Raw genomic sequence first — 20,044 nt, forward strand, 5'->3', positions numbered from 1 at the left:
TCACTTTACCATCAACACTGCCCAAAAAGCCACATTAAGAAACCTCCCAACTGCCTATGCTCTCTCGAGAATGACAATGTCAGAGCCAAAAGGCCCAAAGTTTCCAAACCATAGGAAAGAATGGCTTCCTTCCTTCATTCAGAAGTTCCCAAAGCTGCCAACAGATGCAAAGAGATGCTAGAGAAAGGGTGAGAGGTTTGTGCTAGCAGCCTTGATGGTCCGGTTCAACCAGCTAAAAGTGCACTGTTACACATATGTTTGCCAAGAAAAAGGTCTGAAAGGTTCTGCACCAAGCTGTCAATAATGGTTATCTTTTAGTATTGTGGAAGTTTTTTCTTATCTATGATTTTAAAATTTTCTTCAACGACCAGAGTTTTTCGAGGCAAAAAAAAAATTTTTAAGTTAAAAAATGAAATATTTAAGTAGGAAATACATTATTGAAAACCATTTCCTTAAACAGCAAACTGTAAGAAAAATTTCCAACAAATATTCACAGTTATCGGTCCTCTAATTCTGCCCCCAATGCCAAGGTTCCTCCTGTCTCACCATTACTTACATTCCTGAAGACATTCTGTGTCTGTGCAGTAGGACTGGGACTGCCTCAACTACAATGAATAAGAAGAAAGGAAAGTTAGCCATTGGACTTAACCAAAAATGGATAATCTTTATTAGAAAAATCATGTTTTATTTTTTAATGAATACTACCATAGTAGATATACTGTACTTTCAGAATCAAATACAAACACAGACTACATTGAAGAGCAGTCCAGCTTTGGGGGACTTTTTTCTACTCAAAATAATTTTCAAATATACTGTGATCTAGTGTAATTCACTCATCTAAATTAAGGAATTTAAAAAAAAAAAATCACCTGTGACAGAAACTCCTGCTGCATGTTTTAGACTTCTCAAAGGAAAAGCACTAAACTGTAGAGAAAGACTACTAGAAAGAGTAAACTTTGTTAATGAGATTTTTTTTCTCATTGACAATTAGAAGCAGATAGAGAAAAAACAGATTCTATTTGTAGAAAGTTCATCTTTGAAAGGGAGCAACATATTTTTTCCCTTTTTGCTTATATCTGCATAAACAGTGGCTGGATAAATAAGAAACTAATAAAAATGGATACCACAGGAGTTGAGAGAGGATGGAGGAGCAGACTCTGACAGAGATGAAAGCTAAAGTTTTTAATGTCTATCTTTTTACAAAATTTAATTTTGGAATAATGTGATTATCAATTTTAAAAAGAAAATTTAAAAAGAAAAAACCGATCGTAAACATCATCCTTTTATGTTCACCCTATGCTGAGGCATTTTAGGATGTTTAGAAATGATAATATGGGGAGCCTAGGTGGCTCAGATGGTTAAGCGTCTGCCTTCGGCTCAGGTCATGATCCCAGGGTCCTGGGATCAAATCCCGCATCGGGCTCCCTGCTCCTTGGGAGCCTGCTTCTCCCTCTGCCTCCCTCTCTCTCTCTCTGTCTCTCATGAATAAATTAAAAAAAAAAAAGAAATAATATGATAAATCAAAGAGAATGAGGAGCATGTAACTTTTCAAATCAGCTTTGTTACTATGTAATAACACCCTCCCTCCATTACAGCAATGACTCATTGCTTGGGAAAGCAACAACGGAGGGCGCCTGGGTGGCTCAGTTGGTTAAGCGACTGCCTTTGGCTCAGGTCATGATCCAGGAGTCCCTGGATCGCGTCCCGCATCAGGCTCCCTGCTTGGCGGAGAGTCTGCTTCTCCCTCTGACCCTCCCCCCTCTCATGTGCTCTCTCTCTCTCTCTCATTCTGTCTCAAATAAATAAATTTAAAAAAAATCTTTAAAAAAAAAAAAAAAGAAAGAAAGCAAGCAACAATGGAGCGGTTGTGCCTAGCTGGTTAAGTATGAGTTCTGCAGAAAGACCTGCACTTCAAGTCTGAAACTGCAACTTTCTAGAGTTTCAAGGCCTTGGGCAAGGTCTTTAACACTTCTAAGCTTTAGTTTCCTCACCTGGCAAACGGGGATAATGCTACCTATATTTGAGTACTAGGGAGGATTAAAATAGATAATGCATGTGAAATGTAGTAAGAACCCAAGGAATGTTAGCTATTATAACTACTGTGCCACACCAATTACAACCTCATCTAAACAATTACTGCAATTAACAACTACACAAATCATTTTGTAAACTGTTCTCTAAGATGACTGGACTTGCTTTGGTGTGTACCTAAAAGTCATCCTACTTGAATTAAAATGGGAAAACAGATCTTAATGTAAAAATATGCTGTATATCCTAGCCCTAAATATGAAAGGAATTAATCAAAAACCTCTTTAAAAATTATACATTCTATGGCCATTATCAAAAAGACAAAAAACAAGCATTGGCAAAGATGTGGTGAAAAGGGAGCCCTTGTGCACTGTTGGTGGGAATGCAAGCTGGTGCAGCCACTATGGAAAACAGTATGGAAGTTCCTCAAAAAATTAAAAATAGAATCACCATATGATTCAGCAATTCCACTTCTGGGTATTTACCTGAAGAAAAGGAAAATACTAATTTGAAAATATATGTACCCCCCCACTTCACTGCAGCATTATTTACCATAGCCAAGACATGGAAGCAATCTAAATGTCCATCAATGTACAAATGGATAAGGAAAATGTGGCAAATATATATACAATGGAATATTATTCAGCCATTTAAAAAAAACGAAATCTTGCCATTTGCAACAACATGGATGGACCTTGAAGACAATAGGCTAAGTGAAGAAAGTCACAAAGAAAAAGATAAATACTGTATGACCCAGATCCATCAGAGGAATCACTGTGTGACAGCTCTAACCTGATGAAATGTTTTTCTTAAGTAATAAGCCTTGAATGCTAAAATGATTCCTTGATTCATGGGCTGCAGATTGGATGCTGTGTTAGCAGGCATGAAAACAACATTCACCTTGTCACAGATTACCATCACAGCTCTTGAGTAACAAGGTGCATGGTCCATGAGCAGTAATGTTTTGAAAGGAATCTCTTTTTTCTGAGCAGTAAGTCTCAGTGGTGGGTTTAAAATACTCAGTAAACCATGCTGTGAACAGATGTGCTGTCATGCAGGCTTTGTTGTTCCACTTATAGAGTACCAGCAGAATAGAATTAGAATAATTCTTAAGAACCCTAGAATTTGGGGAACAGTAAACGAGCACTAGCTTCAACTTGAAGTCACCATCTACATTAGCCTCTCATAAGACAGTCAGCTTGTCCTTTGAAGCCAGGCACTGACTTCTCCTCTCTGGCTAAGAAAAGTCCTAAATGGTGTCTTCTTCCAATAGAAGCTGTTTCATCTACATTGACAATCTACTGTTTAGTGTAGTTACTGTCATTGACTATCTTAGCTAGATCTCCTGGGTAACTTGCTGCAGCTTCCAGGTCAACACCAGGGGCTTTACTTTACCTTGCCCTTTTTGTTATAGAGATGACCTCTTTCCTTAAAACTCATGAACCAACCTCTGTTAGCTTCAGACTTTTCTTCTGTAGCTTCTTCACCTCTCTCAGACTTCGTGGAATTGAAGAGAGTTAGGATCTTGCTCTGGATTAGGCTTTTGCTTAAGGGAAGATCGTGGCTGGTTGGTCTTCTATCCAGACCACTCAAACTTTCCCCATTATCAGCAATAAGGCTGTTTTGCTTTCTTATCATTCATGTGGTCACTGGAATAGAACTTTTAATTTTCTTTCAAGAACTTTTCTTTTGCATTCACAGCTTGGCTAACCGGCACAAGAGGCCTAGCCTTCAGTCTATCTCGGTTTTTGACACGCCTTTCTCACTAAGCTTAATCATTTCTAGTTTTTAAATTAAAGTGTGAGATGTGGGACTCTTCCTTTCACTTGAACACTTAGAGGTCATCGTAGGGTTATTCACTGACCCAATGTCAATACAGTTGTGTCTCAGGGAATAACGAGGACTGAGGAGAGGGAGAGAGATGGGGGGGTGGAGGGGGGTGGATAGCTAGTTGGTGTAGCAGTCAGAACACACAACATCTATGTATTAAGTTTGCCATCTTATATGGGTGCAGTTCATGGTGCCCCCAAATCAATTATAATGGTAACATCAAAGACTACTGACCACAGATCACCATAATAAACACAACAATAATGATAAAGCTTGAAATATTACAAGAATTACCCAAATGTGACACAGAGACACGAAGTGAGCAAATGCAGATAGAAAAATGGTACTGATAAGACCTGACTCAATGCAGAGTTGCTACAAACCTTCAATTTGTAAAAAACCCAGTTTGTGCAAAGTGCAATAAAGTGCAATAAAATGAGGTATGCCTGTAGTTTAACTAAAACGTAGCCACACTCATTCATTTACATATTGTCTATGGCTGCTTTCACTACAACAGCTGAGGTGAGTATAGAGACATGAAGCCTAAAATACTTACTACCTTGCCCTTAAATCACTGAACCTAGAAAATAACACATGGGATAAGAGAAAAAAACAAATATTTCTGTGTAGCTATATAAAAATGTTCGTATAGAAATGTGACATGCTCATGAATTACATCTACATAATAATAATGACACAACAATCATTTGTTCACTTATTCAAAATATTTATCGAATGCCTATTCTGTGCCAGGTATAGTTCTAGGTACTGAGGATATGATATGAAAAAGACAAAGTTTCTACTGTTGCAGATCATACAGTCTTATGGGGGAAGTCAGACAATTAACAAATAAATATATCACAAAAATGTCAGAGAGCCTTGTAGAGAACAAAAACAGGATAGCATTATATCTAAATCAGGCAGCAGACAGAGGCGGTAACACTTAAGGGGCTATCTACATGATAGTGCAGATGAGCATTCTGGGCATTCTAGGCAGAGTAAACAACTAGGAAAGGCAATGAGGAACCACAACGCTACTGTGGCTCGAGCATAAGAGCCACATTACTTAGCTGTTGTACTTAACCCCAGAACCAAACGCTCTATGTGCTCAAATCATCACAGTATGCTATTGATGTCATTTGTCTGACTGCCTCCAACTCTTAGACATACCAATATGCAACAGATACCTTTATGGTTCATCAATGTGGAACTGGAATACTTTCTCATTATATAATATTTAAGATACATTTAAATAAAAATATTTTAATATGTTAAAATTTACGAATTACTTTTAAAGTGATTTATTATAATTTAAACAATATATATATTACAATAAAAACATTATGAATACTTAGAAATTAATGTGGATTAACTCACTGCCCCATGTATTCTTTTCTAGTCTTAAAATATGCACACTTTCACATAATTACATTTATGATAATAATAAATATTGGAAACTCGTATGTGGTAGGTACTGTACTAAGAACTTTAACTTGTTGTGTTCTTTTTTTTTTTTTAAAGATTTTTATTTATGGAGAGAGAGAGAGAATGGTAGAGAGAAAGCATGAGAGGGAAGAAGGTCAGAGGGAGAAGCAGACTCCCTGCTGAGCAGGGAGCCCGATGTGGGACTCGATCCTGGGACTCCAGGATCATGACCTGAGCCGAAGGCAGTCGCTTAACCGACTGAGCCACCCAGGCGCCCAACTTGTTGTGTTCTTTAATCTTCAACCAAGGGCTGGAGGCAGTTTTTCTTTATATATTTATTTATTTGAGAGTGCACATGCGTGGGGGGAGGAGGAGAAAGAGAGAGAGAGAGAGAACAAGTGGGGGGAGGAAGGGACAGAGGCAGCAGGAGAAGCAGGCTCCCTGCTGAGCAGGGAGCCCCACGTAGGGCTTGATCCCAGGACCCTGGAATCATGACCTGAGCCAAAGGCAGACGTTTAACTGACTAAGCCACCCAGGCACCCCAAGGAGGCAGGTTTTATTACTGCTATTTTACCAATGGACGAAACTTGAGTTTGGGGAAGGTCAGCTAGCTACCCAGTATGAACTCCCAATTATAAATTTTTTTTCTGAAGGCTAAATTCTTTTTTTTTAAGATTTTATCTACCTATTTGAGAGAGCGAGCGAGCACTGGAGAGAGCAAGCACGAGTGAGGGGCAGAGGGAAAAGCAGGCTCCCCACTCAGCAAGGAGCCTGATGTGGGGCTCCATTCCAGGACCCCAGGATCATGATCTGAGCCGAAGGCAGACGCTTAGCCGAATGAGTTACCCAGGCACCCTAAAGTCTAAATTCATTTTTTTTATTATTAACATATAATGTATTATTTGCTTCAGAGGTATAGATCTGTGATTCAACAGTCTTACACAATTCACAGCACTCCCCATAGCACATATTCTCCTCAATGTCCATCACCCAGCCACCCCATCCCTCCCACCCCCCTCCACTCCAGCAACCCTGAGTTTGTTTCCTGAGATTAAGAGTCTCTTATGGTTTGTCTCCCTCTCTGGTTTTGTCTTGTTTTATTTTTCCCTCCCTTCCCCTATGATCCTGTCTTGTTTCTCAAAATCTTCATATCAGTGAGATCATATGATACTTATCTTTCTCTGACTGACTTATTTTGCTGAGCATGATACCCTTTAGTTCCATCCACGTTGTTGCAAATGGCAAGATTTCATTCCTTTTGATGGCTGCATAATATTCCATTGTGTATATATACCACTTCTTTATCTATTCATCTGTTGATGCACATCTTGGCTCTTTCCACAGTTTGGCTATTGTGGACATTGCTGCTATAAACATCGGGGTGCATGTACCCCTTCAGGTCCCTACATTTGTATCTTTGGGGTAAATACCCAGTAGTGCAACTGCTGGATCATAGGGTAGCTCTATTTTCAACTTTCTGAGGAACCTCCAGACTGTTTTCCAGAGTGGCTGCACCAGCTTGCATTCCCACCAACACTGTAGGAGGGTTCCCCTTTCTCCGCATCCTTGCCAACATCTGTCATTTCCTGACCTGTTAAATTTTAGGTTTTGATTTGTATTTCCCTGATGCCAAGTGATGTTGAGCACTTTTTCATGTGTCTGTTGGCCATTTGGATGTCTTCTTTGGAAAAATGTTCATGTCTTCTGCCCATTTCTTGATTGGATTAGTTTTCTTTGGGTGTTAAGTTTGATAAGTTCTTTATAGATTTTGGATACTAGCCCTTTATCTGTTATGTCATTTGCAAATATCTTTTCCCATTCTGTCAGTTGTCTTTTGGTTTTGCTGACGGTTTCCTTTGCTGTGCAAAAGCTTTATATCTCGATAAAGTCCCAATAGTTCATTTTTGCCCTTGCTTCCCTTGCCTTTGGTGATGTTTCTAGGAAGAAGTTGCTGCAGCTGAGGTCGAAGAGGTTGCTGCCTGTGTTCTCCTCTAGGATTTTGATGGACTCCTGTCACAATTTAGGTCTTTCATCCATTTTGAGTCTATTTTTGTGTGTGGTGTAAGGAAATGGTCCAGTTTCATTCTTCTGCATGTGGCTGTCCAATTTTCCCAACACTATTTGTTGAAGAGACTGTCTTTTTTCCACTGGACATTCTTTCCTGCTTTGTCGAAGATTAGTTGACCATAGAGTTGAGGGTCCATTTCTGGGCTCTCTATTCTGTTCCATTGATGTACGTTGTCTGTTTTTGTGCGAGTACCATATTGTCTTGATGATTACAGCTTTGTAATTGAGCTTGAAGTCCCGAACTGTGATGCCACCTGAAGTCTAAATTCTTTTTTTTTTTTTTAAGATTTTATTTATTTGACAGAGAGAGACACAGTGAGAGAGGGAACACAAGCAGGGGGAGTGGGAGAGGGAGAAGCAGGCTTCCGGTGGAGCAGGGAGCCTGATGCGGGGCTCGATCCCAAGACTCTGGGACCATGACCTGAGCCAAAGGCAGACGCTTAACAACTAAGCCACCCAGGCACCCCACGTCTAAATTCTTAACACAATTTCAGGGCGCCTGGGTGGCTCAGTCAGTTGGGCGGCTGCCTTCAGCTCAGGTCATGATCCCGGGGTCCTGGGATTGAGTCCCACATTGGGCTCCCTGCTCAGCGGGGAGGCTGCTTCTCCCTCTGCCTGCCTCTCGGCCTACTAGTGCTTCTATCTTTCTGTCAAATAAATAAAAAAATCTTTAAAAAAAAAATTCTTAACACAATTTCATTCTACTTTACAATGTACAAAATTCTGTTATCTTAACTTTAGTTAACCTATCATTACATTCTCTCAAGCACAATTCTGAATGGTTACTTGATGAACTAATGTACTGTATAATTGAACTGAAGCAAATTCAGACTAAAGTGAAAATAACCCTAGGTATAGTTATTAAATAGCCTCTAAGACCAACATAGCCAATGTTTTCCTTCTGCACTAAAAGAGAGGTCTCTTGAGGCGCCTGGCTGGCTCACTCCATACAGCAAGTGACTCTTGATCATGGGATCGTGAGTTCAAGTCCCACATTGGGTATAGAAATTATTCAAAAAAAAAAAAAAGAAAAAAGTGCCATGGGAAGAAAGAGTAGGCTTCCCTTTGGGACTATGATTAAAAATGGTAAGGTACTATTTGTCCTGCTATATAAGTTTTTAGAAAATTAATTAATTCACATATAATTATTAAAAAGAGAAATTATGTCAGTTTAATGTGGAAGCCGTGCTGGTTCATAATAAGTGATTTTTCCTAGGTAAAGGAAGCCAGAAGAGTGGGAGAGAAGTGATTTCAGCAGGAAAGGATAAACCCTTTGGCTCATGCTGTGCAGGCAGGAGCTCCTTCAGCTTTAAGAAAATTAAAAATGAGTGCCTGCGGGCATGTCCATGTGCACAAGCGCGTGCACACACACACACAACCAAGAATGAGAAGAATTTATTCATTGGGAGCCTGGCTGAGTGCAGCACTTCATCCCTAGTTCAAGCTGCAGTGAATCTCTGGGACATTTCACCAAGAGCTGTGGTTGGATCCTGCTCTTCTGGCCGGTCTTCTTTGAGTTCCTGGTGACACTCTTCATGTTCACAAGCAGGCAATGCTGCAGGCTCTGAATAATGAATGAGGTGCCAAAGTATCATGACCACATTCCTAATTCAACACTTAGTGTTTTTCCAAACCAGTGTTTTGGAATATATATTCAGTGTTCAGATTCAAACAACTATGATGAATAAATTACAGTCTTTAAAAAATTAAAAAACCAGGTGCACCTGGGTGGCTCAGTCAGTTAAGTATCTGCCTTCAGCTCAGGTCATGATCTCAGGGTTCTGGGATCAAGCCCTGCGTCGGGTTCCTTGCTCAGCAGGGAGCCTGCTTCTCCCTTTCCCTCTGCCTGCCGCTCCCCCTGTTCATGTTCTCTGTCAAATAAAAAAAAAAAATCTTTAAAAAATTCAAAAACCACCTATTTATTACAAGAGAATTCCACTGTTTTTATGGAACTCTTTAAACAAAGGTCCAATTTACAATACATCTCAGTTTTCTCTTGACTTATTTGGAGAATACAGTGGAACTATTGATGCTAATTTTGGCTACTCCAAAAGGACTCTATTTATGAAAACAAACAGAAGAAAACCAAGGATAATATGTGAAGGAAATAGAAATGTATCTATAGGATGGTCATAGACTTCAAATATTTTCTGTATGACAATGGAGGGGTTGAGGAAGGAACCACATGTGGACTATCTATGGCGAATAGTTGCTGTCCAGGTAAACTTTCATGTTAACACTGATACCAGGATCCCAGAAAAGAAATAAAAGTAGATTTAGGTCTCTCCACCTAACTAGGATGGTCATGGAAAGTTTTTTGTTGTTTTTTTTTAAGATTTTATTTATTTATTTGACAGAGAGAGAGACAGCGAGAGAGGGAACACAAGCAGGGGGAGTGGGAGAGGGAGAAGCAGACTCCCTGCTGAGCAGAGAGCCCGATACGGGGCTCGATCCCAGGACCCTGGGCTCATGACCTGAGCCGAAGGCAGACGCTTAACAACTGAGCCACCCCAGTGCCCCGGTCATGGAAAGTTCTTGAAGTGAGTTAGCTTCCAAAATCACAGAGACAGCACAGTATGAGTAGAATAATTTCTTCAATTGGGGAAAAAGGCAGAAAACAGAGATTAAAAGAGACTGAAAGAATAAAAGAGATCACCTGGCACAGAGATTTCGTGTTAGGGAACACTGAAGAATCTAAATAATTTGTTAGGATATCCCAGAAGCCTAACAGAAAACCTTGGCTGTCAGAGGCCTACGGGAAAAACGTACAGCAAAGAGAAGATTCTAACGACAAAAAGAACATCTTCTATGAGGAATCTTACTTTGGAAAAAATTATTGAAAAGAATTACAAATATACCTGTTATGGAGACTGAATGTTTGTGCCCCAACTTCATATGCTGAAGCCCTAAATCCCCAATGTGATTGGTATTTCGAAGCAGGGCCTTTGGGAGGTAATCAGGTTTAAAGGAGGTCATAAGGGTGAAGCCCCCATGATGGTACTAGTGCCCTAGAAGAGACCAGAGACTTCCCCTTCTCTCCGTGCCATGTGAGGATACAGCAAGAAGGCAACTGTCTGCCAACCAAGTAGAGAGTTATCACCAGACACCAAATCTGCCTGCACTTGATCTTGGACTTTCAAGACTCCCAAACTGTGAGAAATAAATATTTGCTGTTTAAGTCCCCTGTTTGTGGTATTTTGCTATAGTGGCCCGAACTAAGACAATATGTAAACAAGAACTTATTTGCTATTTTTTGATGTCTGCTCAAGAACCTCACATATATTGGAAGTCCCCTCCTTTTCCATGAACAGGAGCTGCCTCTGCACTGGTGAACAGAACAGTGGTTAAAAGGGAAGCTTTAAAGTCAGAGGTATCTGGGTTCAAATTCTGTGTCTGTTACTTTCTATAAAGTTTCAAACTATAAAAGACATAAATATAACCTATTGATGTCACTGGGCTGCTTGGTTCCTGTCCCAGATAAACCAAAGAATTAGAGACCCCAGACGAGAATGGGGAGATAGAGTTTAGTGAGTAGATACCAAGTATATATAATACATTTTCTTTTTTTTTAAGATTTTATTTATTTATTTGAAAGAGAGAGAGAATGAGAGATAGAAAGCACGAGAAGGAAGAGGGTCAGAGGGAGAAGCAGGCTCGCAGGAAGCCCAATCTGGGACTCGATCCTGGGACTCCAGGATCATGACCTGAGCTGAAGGCAGTCGCTTAACCAACTAAGCCACCCAGGCACCCCTATATAATACATTTTCAAGAGAGAAAGCAGGTCACTGCCGGAGCAAGAATGGCCATGGCCCCAAGAAGCTCTAGCTGCAGCCTTCTAAGCCTGCTTTTTGTATATGTAAATATGGTTTTGATTGACATTTTTGATTGACAGCTGGTTATAACATTTTGGCTTCTGCGCATCTGCCTACCCATGATGCATTCTGTTGTAACTGTATTTACTTATGTATTGTATATTTATGAGTTTCTAATGAGTTTTTGCCTGGACCTTAGGACAAACTGCACCTTTTGTATGCCTGCTCAGCTCTTGGAAGTCCCCTTGTGGCTTCAGAGCCAGCTCTGTGGCTAGGCCTTTCCTGTTCTGTTAGCCCTTGGAGGTGCCTCTGAAGGTGTGGCTGTTAACCCTCAGGGATGGCTGCGAGGGTGTGGCCAGCATCTCCTTTATCCCTCCTTGTTCATGCCCAACTACCTACCCAACATCATGAACCTTAAGGCATTGTGAGGATTAAATGATATAATTAAACATATATAAAACTAAATATGTATATTAAAAACCCAGTTCATGGCCCACAGGATTTTTGTTTTTAAAGATTTTATTTATTTATTTGAGAGAGAGAATGAGAGAGAGAGAGAGACAGCCCAAGACGGGGGAGGGTCAGAGGGAGAAGCAGACTCCCTGCTAAGCAGGGAGCCCGATGTGGGACTCGATCCCGGGACTCCAGGATCATGACCGGAGCCGAAGGCAATCAGTTAACCAACTGAGCCAACCAGGCACCCCAGGATGTTTTTAGATCATAGCATCATAGCAATAATATACAGACAAGAGGGGAAAAGTCCTTTTAATATTAAACAGAGCTGCCTGTTTGTGAAATAAGCATGATCAAATTTATCAGTACTTTTTTTTAAAAAAATGAAATTCTAGGGCGCCTGGGTGGGTCAGTTGGTTAAGCAACTGCCTTCGGCTCAGGTCATGATCCTGAAGTGCCGGGATCATGTCCCACATCGGGCTCCCTGCTCAGCATGGGGTCTGCTTCTCCCTCTGACCCCTTCCCTCTCATGCTCTGTCTCTCATTCTCTCTCTCTCAAATAAATAAAATCTTTAAAAAAAATAAAATTCTAAAACCAACAACACAAAAGTACTTTCAAAGCAATGACTAAACAGTTGGGTCAATGTCTTCTCTAGCTAGACCTCACACAGCTCACAGTGGTAAGGTTGGCTTGAAAATCTCTGAGCAGTGAGATTCTTGTGGCTTTCCTCAAAACATAAATACAGAACATTTCTTACATTCTAAAGTGATTCTATGTTTGTAATGTTCTAGTAGTTCTTAGGGATAGAGTAGTGACCAAAATGGACAAAATCCTACCACACAGTAACTCTTTGTTAACATTCTGGTTAATATATTCCAGACATACATATTTGTAATACAGTTGATCTCTGAACAACACAGTGGTTAGGGATGTTGACCCCTGTCAAAAATCCGTGTATAAGTTTTGACTCCCCCAAAACTTAACTTCTAATACACGACTGTTGACTGAAAGCTTTACTGATAACAGTTAACACATATTATGTATGCTATATGTACCATATACTGTATTCTTATAATAACGCAAGCTAGAGAAAAGAAAATGTTATTAAGATAATCATAAGAGAAAATACAGTATGGTACTGTATCTATCCAAAAAAACCCTGTGTATATGTGGACCCACACTATACAAACCTGTGTTGTTCAAGGGTCAAGTACATATACGTATGTATGTGTGTGTGTGTGTGTATAAAATTTTACAAAACAGAACCCTCTCCATGTTATTTTGCTATCTTTTTGCCATACTCAGCAACTAGTCACAAAAATTTTTTTTAAAGATTTTATTTATTTATTTGGCACAGAGAGACACAGCAAGAGAGAGAACATAAGCAGGGGGAGTGGGAGAGGGAGAAGCAGGCTTCCCGCCAAGCAGGGAGCCCAGTGCGGGGCTCAATCCCAGAACCCTGGGCTCATAACCTGAGCCGAAGGCAGGCGCTTAACGACTGAGCCACCCAGGCACCCCACAAATCTTTCTTTCTTTTTTTTTTTTTTTTAAAGAGAGAACACAAGAAGAGGAAGGGGAAGGGTCAGAGGGAGAAGCAGACTCCCCACTGAGCAGGTAGCGCGATGCAGGGCTCGATCCCAGGACCCTGGTACCATGACCTGAGCCAAAGGCAGACGCTTGACCAACTGAGCCACCCTGGTGCTCCTGATCACAATTAGTTCTTAATGACTAAGTAGCATCTCTACATATTTTCCTATAACATTAACAAAAATAACTTGCGACAACCACAATAATCCATGCACCTTTTAATCTCCAAGACTTCAAATAACTGGGTTAAAGGCAAGTCTGAATATTTTGAAAATATTTTTTAAACGTCTAACACTAACAGGTTGGGTTACTCTGCCCAAATGATATACTTTCTCCAATCCTACAAAATACCTTCTGATTTTGAGTTTAATTAATTTACTGAACCAAAAATCAACACACAATTTAAGGCCACTGATAAGAAAACAGTATAATTCATATGCTATACCTTTACGGTACAAGCGATTTTGATTTTATACATATACAAGGATATATACATATATATACACACATATATATATGTATATTTATCTGTAAAGATATATAAATGCATAGATACGTGACTGAGAAGTCCACGAGCTAAACGCAACCTCTAGCCAAGCAAGCAATAGTGATCATGGGGTCAGAGAGGTGAGGGGTAGGCCACAGGAAGTTGCCAAAGTCAAAAGACTTTGACTTTTTGCTCTATTTTTCTACATTATTTCAAGTATTCACAATTTAAATATTTACATCTTACTAGTGTTTCTAAAAGACAAAATTCCAATACCATTACACTGTTAAAAATGCTGAAATCTTAATCCCTAATGTGCTAGTATTCGGAGGTGGGGCCTTTCAGAGGTGATTAGGTCATAAGGATGGAGCCCTTATGAATAGGACTGATGCCCTTTTTTTAAGATTTTTTTTTTTTAATTTGGGAGTCTGCTTGAGATTCTCTCTCACTCTCTCTCTCTCTCCCTGCCCTTCCTGGCTGCACTCACGTGTGCATGCGCTTGCTCTCTCTCTCAAATAAATAAATCTTCAAAAAAAAAAAAAAAGATAGGGGTACCTGCTGGCTCAGTCAGTTAAGCATCTGACTTCCACTCAGGTCATGATCTCAGGGTCCTGGGATTGAACCCTACTAAGGGCCCGCTACTCAGCGGGGAGTCTTCTTGTCCCTCTCCCTCTGCCCCTCCCCCCCCATAAGTTCTTAAAAAAAAAAAGTATAACAACAAAAAAATTTAATAAAGAGGGCACCTGCCTGGTTCAGTCGGTAGAGCATATGACTCTTGATCTCAGGGTGGTGAATTAGAGCCCCACACTGGGCATGGAGCCTACTTAAAATAAAAATTTTAAAAAGGGGGCACCTGGGTGGCTCAGTTGGTTAGATGTCTTCTCCCTCTCCCTCTGCCTGCTGCTGGGCCTGCTTGTGCTGTCAAATAAATAAACAAAATCTTTAAAAAAAATTGAAAACCAAAAAGTATAACAGAAGTGCTGTATGCAACTTTTTAGGCCAGGTCTTAAGAAGCATCCAGCTGCTGGGGCACCTGGCTGGCTCAGTCGGTAGAGCATGCAACTCTTGATCCTAGGGTTGTGAATTCAAGCCCCATGTTGGGTGTAGGGATTACTTAAGGAAAAAAAAAAAAGTATCCACCTGTTGCCTAGTTCTCTCCCTCCCCCATCCTCCCTTGGGATGGATACTCAACCTTGCAACCAAGCCACCATGCTATGAGGAAGCCAAGCAGCCACATGAAAAAGCCATATGGAGGTGTTCTGACTGACAGCACTAGGTAGGGTTTCAGTCATCTACCAGTATCAACTGCCAGACAGTGAGAAAGTGAGCCTCCAGATGCTTCCTGCTCCTAGCCTCTGAGTCTTACAGCTAAGAACCCAGACATGAAGCAGCACACAAGCCATCTCCATGATGCTCTGTATAAACTTCAGACACACTGGGTGTTATGAACAAACAATGAATCATGGAACACTGCATCAAAAACTAATGATGTAATATATGGGGATTAACATAACAATAAAAAAATTAAAAAAAAAAAAAAACTTCAGACACACAGTTTGTCAGCTTAATAAAAGGTTGTTTTATGCCACCAAGTTCTGGACTAATTTGCTATGCTGATATACAGCTGGAATAATATAAAAGAAACAGTTAATAGTTCATATTCAGTAAAGAAGCAATGACGGTTTGGAGAATATAGGGAGATTTTTACTTTCTCTTTTGACACTTAGTATACTGCTTGAATTATTCAATTAAATATACTGACATGCAATTATCATTTTATCTTTTAAATAAGGTATAACCTCACTTCCTAATTGGTAAAGTGAATTATACTTTATCACAGAAGGACTAACTAGTCTTCCAATGCCTGGATGATACTGATAAAAAGTATTAAGATTTGAAAGAAAAAAGTTGACAAAAATTTCCTTTACTGACTAAAATAAAACCCAAAAGTTAGTGAGATGATTAAAAAGGCTTTGTAACCACACGTAAAATGCTAAATATTATTATTAAATTGGGGAAATATATATATATATATATATATAAAAATACACACCCACCACAGTATCTAAATACATATTTGTTAGAAAGATCTGGGGAGATGCATACCAAATTCTTTTAGGGAAGTAGAGAATAAGCCAGATACAGGGAAGTGAGTGACGAGAGTTTAGTCTTACTTTTAATGTACTGATTTTTTTTTTTGAAAGAACATATCTGTATATTTCAATAACTAAATATTTTACAATTTAACTTTACAATTAAAATAAATAAGAAAAGATAATAGCAGTAGCTATATTTGCTAGGTGGAGAGGTTTCTCAAGAAATTTTTCAGGCACACATATTTTTCTTCTGGGAAAAAGGCCAATCTTAATGTGACTTATTTAAGTACAGTGAACCTTAGCCACAATTTATAGGGCCTTTGGGCCTATAAAAAGGAATCTGACCAAGGATCTCCCAGATCACATGCTTATAGTACTTTAATATGAAGATAAATTTAAGTAAATTAAAAATGTAGAAGTTTCAGTTACACAGTTTAGAGCTGAAATACAGAGCTCAACAAACCAAAAAAAAGGGGGGGATTATCTGTATTCCAAATCTTAGGTTACAACAGAGAACAGGAAAAACACAGAGCATAATCCAAGTTCATATTACTAAATCTATCTGTTCGTTATTTCTGGAACTATCATTAATAAAAGAAACTTTATGCCAAGAGACAGCCAGTCAAGGAGAACAGGAGAAGGAGGTGGCAAGAGAGCAGAAGAGAGTGAAGCCAGAATAATTCTGCAAATGGCTTCAATGGGAATGGAAAAAGTCCCTCTGCAGGCCATTTTTATTGTTTAAAGGAAATATTAGTCATAAAAAAAAAAAAAACTAAACCCAAAAACAACTAAATACAGTAGTTCTAAGGAAGTGCCTTTTTTTTTTTTTTTTTTTTTAAATACTAACCTCACAAGGGACACACACAAAATACCAGACAACTTAAAAAATGATTTATGGGGTACCTGAGGGGCTGAGCTGGTTAAGCATCCAACTCTTGATTCTGGCTCAGGTCATCATCTCAGAATCGTAAGGTCGAGCCCCGCATGGGGCTTTGTGCTCAGCACAGAGTCTGCTTGTCCCTCTCCCTCTGGTCCTCCTCCTGCTCCTGCTTTTTCTGTCTCTCTCAAATCAATCAATCAATCAACAGAATCTTTTAAAAAAACGATTTATAATTAGATTACAGTTTTGTGTTGGCATCTTTCTACACATGTAGTAGTATTCTACTACTATGTCAAGAAAAATCTGTACTTATCACCGGGCATATTCCCATATTAAATCAAGTAATGAAACACAGAATAACTTGATAAAGATATCTGATTTTATTTTTTTTAAAGATTTTATTTATTTATTTGAGAGAGAGAGAATGAGAGAGAGAGCACATGAGACGGGAGAGGGGCAGAGGGAGAAGCAGACTCCCCACTGAGCAGGGAGCCTGATGCAGGACTCGATCCCAGGACCCCAGGACCGTGACCTGAGCCGAAGGCAGACGCTTAACGACTGAGCCACCCAGGCACCCAAAGATATCTGATTTTAATTGAAAGGAACTCACTGTATATTCTTAACCACTTCTTTGGGTCTTATCAGCCAGTATTTAATGAGTAAAGCACTAATTAGAATAGGATAGAAATAGGGCGCCTGGGAGGCTCAGTTGGTTGGGCGGTTGCCTTCGGCTCAGGTCATGATCCTGGAGTCCCCAAATCGAGTCCCGCATGGGGCTACCTGCTTAGCGGGGAGTCTGCTTCTCCCTCTGACCCTCCCCCTCTCATGCTCTCTATCTCATTTCTCTCTCTCAAATAAATAAATAAAATCTTTAAAAAAAAAAAGAATAGGATAGAAATAGACTATAGTGTCAGTAATGCCTCTATTTATTGTTTTTCTGAACATTCCTGAGACAAACAGAAACATGCATGCACCTAGCAAAATACAACTGTGTTATGAACATGTGTGTAACTCAATGATGTAATTAAGTCACTGGAAGGAGACATGCCAAATGAGTAAGCAAAGCTTTGTCATGAGCACCCCAAAATGGGCATTCTTTGTACTGCAGTCTTATCAATCTTACACTTAAATTGTTTATAATGTATCATCTAAAACACTCCTATAATGCAATCAGAAATACAGTCATTTGCTTTAAAGTCAATAGTGCAGACAATAAAATGAATGAAAATCAGATTTATAATCTTTGTACCAGTACAGCTTAGCAGTTAAAGAATCAAAACTTACATAAACACTGATGAGGCAATAGTAAAGAATTTGAATTGCTGCTTGTGTCCATTTTGCCTTAGGAAACACAACAAATTTTTTCTATTTTTTTTAAAGGTTTTGTTTATTTATTTGAGAGAGAAACAGAGCACAAGTGGGGGGTGGGCAGAGGAAGAGGGACAAGCAGACTCCCCACTGAGCAGGGAGCCCAGTGCAGGGCTCAATCCCCGGACCTGGAGATCATGACCTGAGTGGAAGTCAGATGTTTAACTGACTGAGCCACCTTGGCGCCGCTAGCTTTTTCTATTTTAATATATATTTTTAAATGCTGATGAGAAAAAATTCTACCAATTTAGAAATCAAAGAAAGTCTTGTTAGAATTATTGGAAAACTAAACATCATAGAATATATCTTCTTTTCAAATCATATAACAATAGTGCATTCAAAACTTTTATTCCTCAGTGAAAAAAGTATGCCCTAACAATTGTATATTATGTCACTGCTTATAATGTCTTTGAAGTAGCTTACAAAGTTTTGTTTTTAGGGGTGCCCGGGTGGCTCAGTCAGTTAAGCCACTGACTCTTGATTCTGGCTCAAGTCACGATCTTAGTGTCATGGGCTCAAGCCCCACATCAAGCTCCGAGCTCAGCAGGGAGTCTGCTAAAGACTCTCTCTCTCTCTCTCCCTCCCTCACCCTCTGCCCCTCCCACGGCGGCGGCTCTCTCTCTCTCTCAAATAAATAAATCTTTAAAAAAAAGTTTTATTTTTAAGGTTAATTATTTGACTAGGTAATGCATTCACATAGTTTTAAAATGTGAAAATACAGTGAAGAATCTCCCTTACTGCTTTCTCCTATCCCCTTAAGGTCCCCTTGATCACAAATAAAATGTTTAAAGGTGCCTGAAGGAGACCAACAGGCAGTAGACCTGAGCATGGCACTAAAGAAACAACCCAGTGCCGAGAGCGAAGCTGCCAGGGTTGAATATGCCTCTGCCACTCTCTGGTCAGGTCTGACACCTGGGAAAAGTGACTTAACCTCTCCGTGCCTCAGTTTCCTCATTTGTAAAAGGAAAACTTACATCAGAGACTTTTTTTTTTAAAGATTTTATTTATTTATTTGAGAGAGAGAGAGAGAGAGAGCACATGAGAGGGGGGAGGGTCAGAGGGAGAAGCAGTCTCCCTGCTGAGCAGGGAGCCCGATGCGGGACTCGATCCAGGGACCCCAGGATCATGACCTGAGCCGAAGGCAGTCGCTTAACCAACTGAGCCACCCAGGCGCCCCATCAGAGACTTTCTATGGGCTTAAACTAGTACCTAGACTAGCTTCAAATTCTCAATGTAACCATTATTACGAGCCTGAGGTAGATCCCTTGGAAACCATTTCTATGTATTTACAACCATATACTGACCTACACACATACCTCCCACACACACTCTCATACTCCAATCTGCAAAGGCATCTCTATGGCTTTTACTATCATTTCTCAGATACTTCTAAAATATGTTTCTTCTTCTAATACTTTGTGTGCTCTCTCCCAAAAAAAGCAGTTCCTATCCCTTCCTACCCATTTCCCCTCCCACAGAGGCAACCACTTTTAAATTTTAGGTGAGTATTTTAGTATTTACCTCCATGTCTTTATATATAAATATGCATTATTGCTACTTCTTGATTTTTCAGTTTTAAACAATATCCACTGATTCACCAGTATAAAATATGAAGACCTAGTTCTCTCTTTTCTGCACAAACCACACATGTGCACTCTTGCCATTTCCTAATATTTATATCATAAATTTGTTTAGCTCAATAGTCAGTTTTAACATTATGACTATGCAAATGCTCTTCACAGTTGAATCATGTAGTAAACTCTAATTACTTTTTCTTTTCTGTACTATTTTCTGTACTTCCTTATTCTTTTTTCTCCCTACTTACTTGGTTTCCTATGACTTTTGACAACTTGTTTTCATTTTTCTAGATCACAAGATGCCTAGACTTACCAGGTATTCTATCAATTCATCTTTCTGAAAAAAATCTCTGCTAGAGCCTTGTGACCCCCTCTCAATGAAACCAGCCATCTTGTGGTCCTGGTGCGCAGCTATCACCTCGGGATCTCTGTT

At 39.6% G+C, this 20,044-nt stretch overlaps 1 protein-coding gene across 3 annotated transcripts in view; it reads right to left on the bottom strand.

The window, feature by feature from the left end:
• Positions 1 to 20,044, bottom strand: part of SMIM14 (small integral membrane protein 14) — an 84,339-nt gene that overhangs the window by 27,225 nt on the left and 37,070 nt on the right. For all 3 annotated transcript variants that reach the window (XM_025887166.2, XM_073891552.1, XM_025887165.2), the window contains one exon: positions 557 to 605. In XM_025887166.2, the coding sequence (XP_025742951.1) occupies positions 557 to 605 (49 nt within the window). The remainder of the gene's footprint in view (positions 1 to 556; positions 606 to 20,044) is intronic.

The sequence above is a fragment of the Callorhinus ursinus genome, unplaced genomic scaffold (assembly GCF_003265705.2).
Source record: "Callorhinus ursinus isolate GAN/ISIS: 27379988/994484 unplaced genomic scaffold, GSC_fseal_2.0 scaffold4, whole genome shotgun sequence".
NCBI lineage: Eukaryota > Metazoa > Chordata > Mammalia > Carnivora > Otariidae > Callorhinus > Callorhinus ursinus.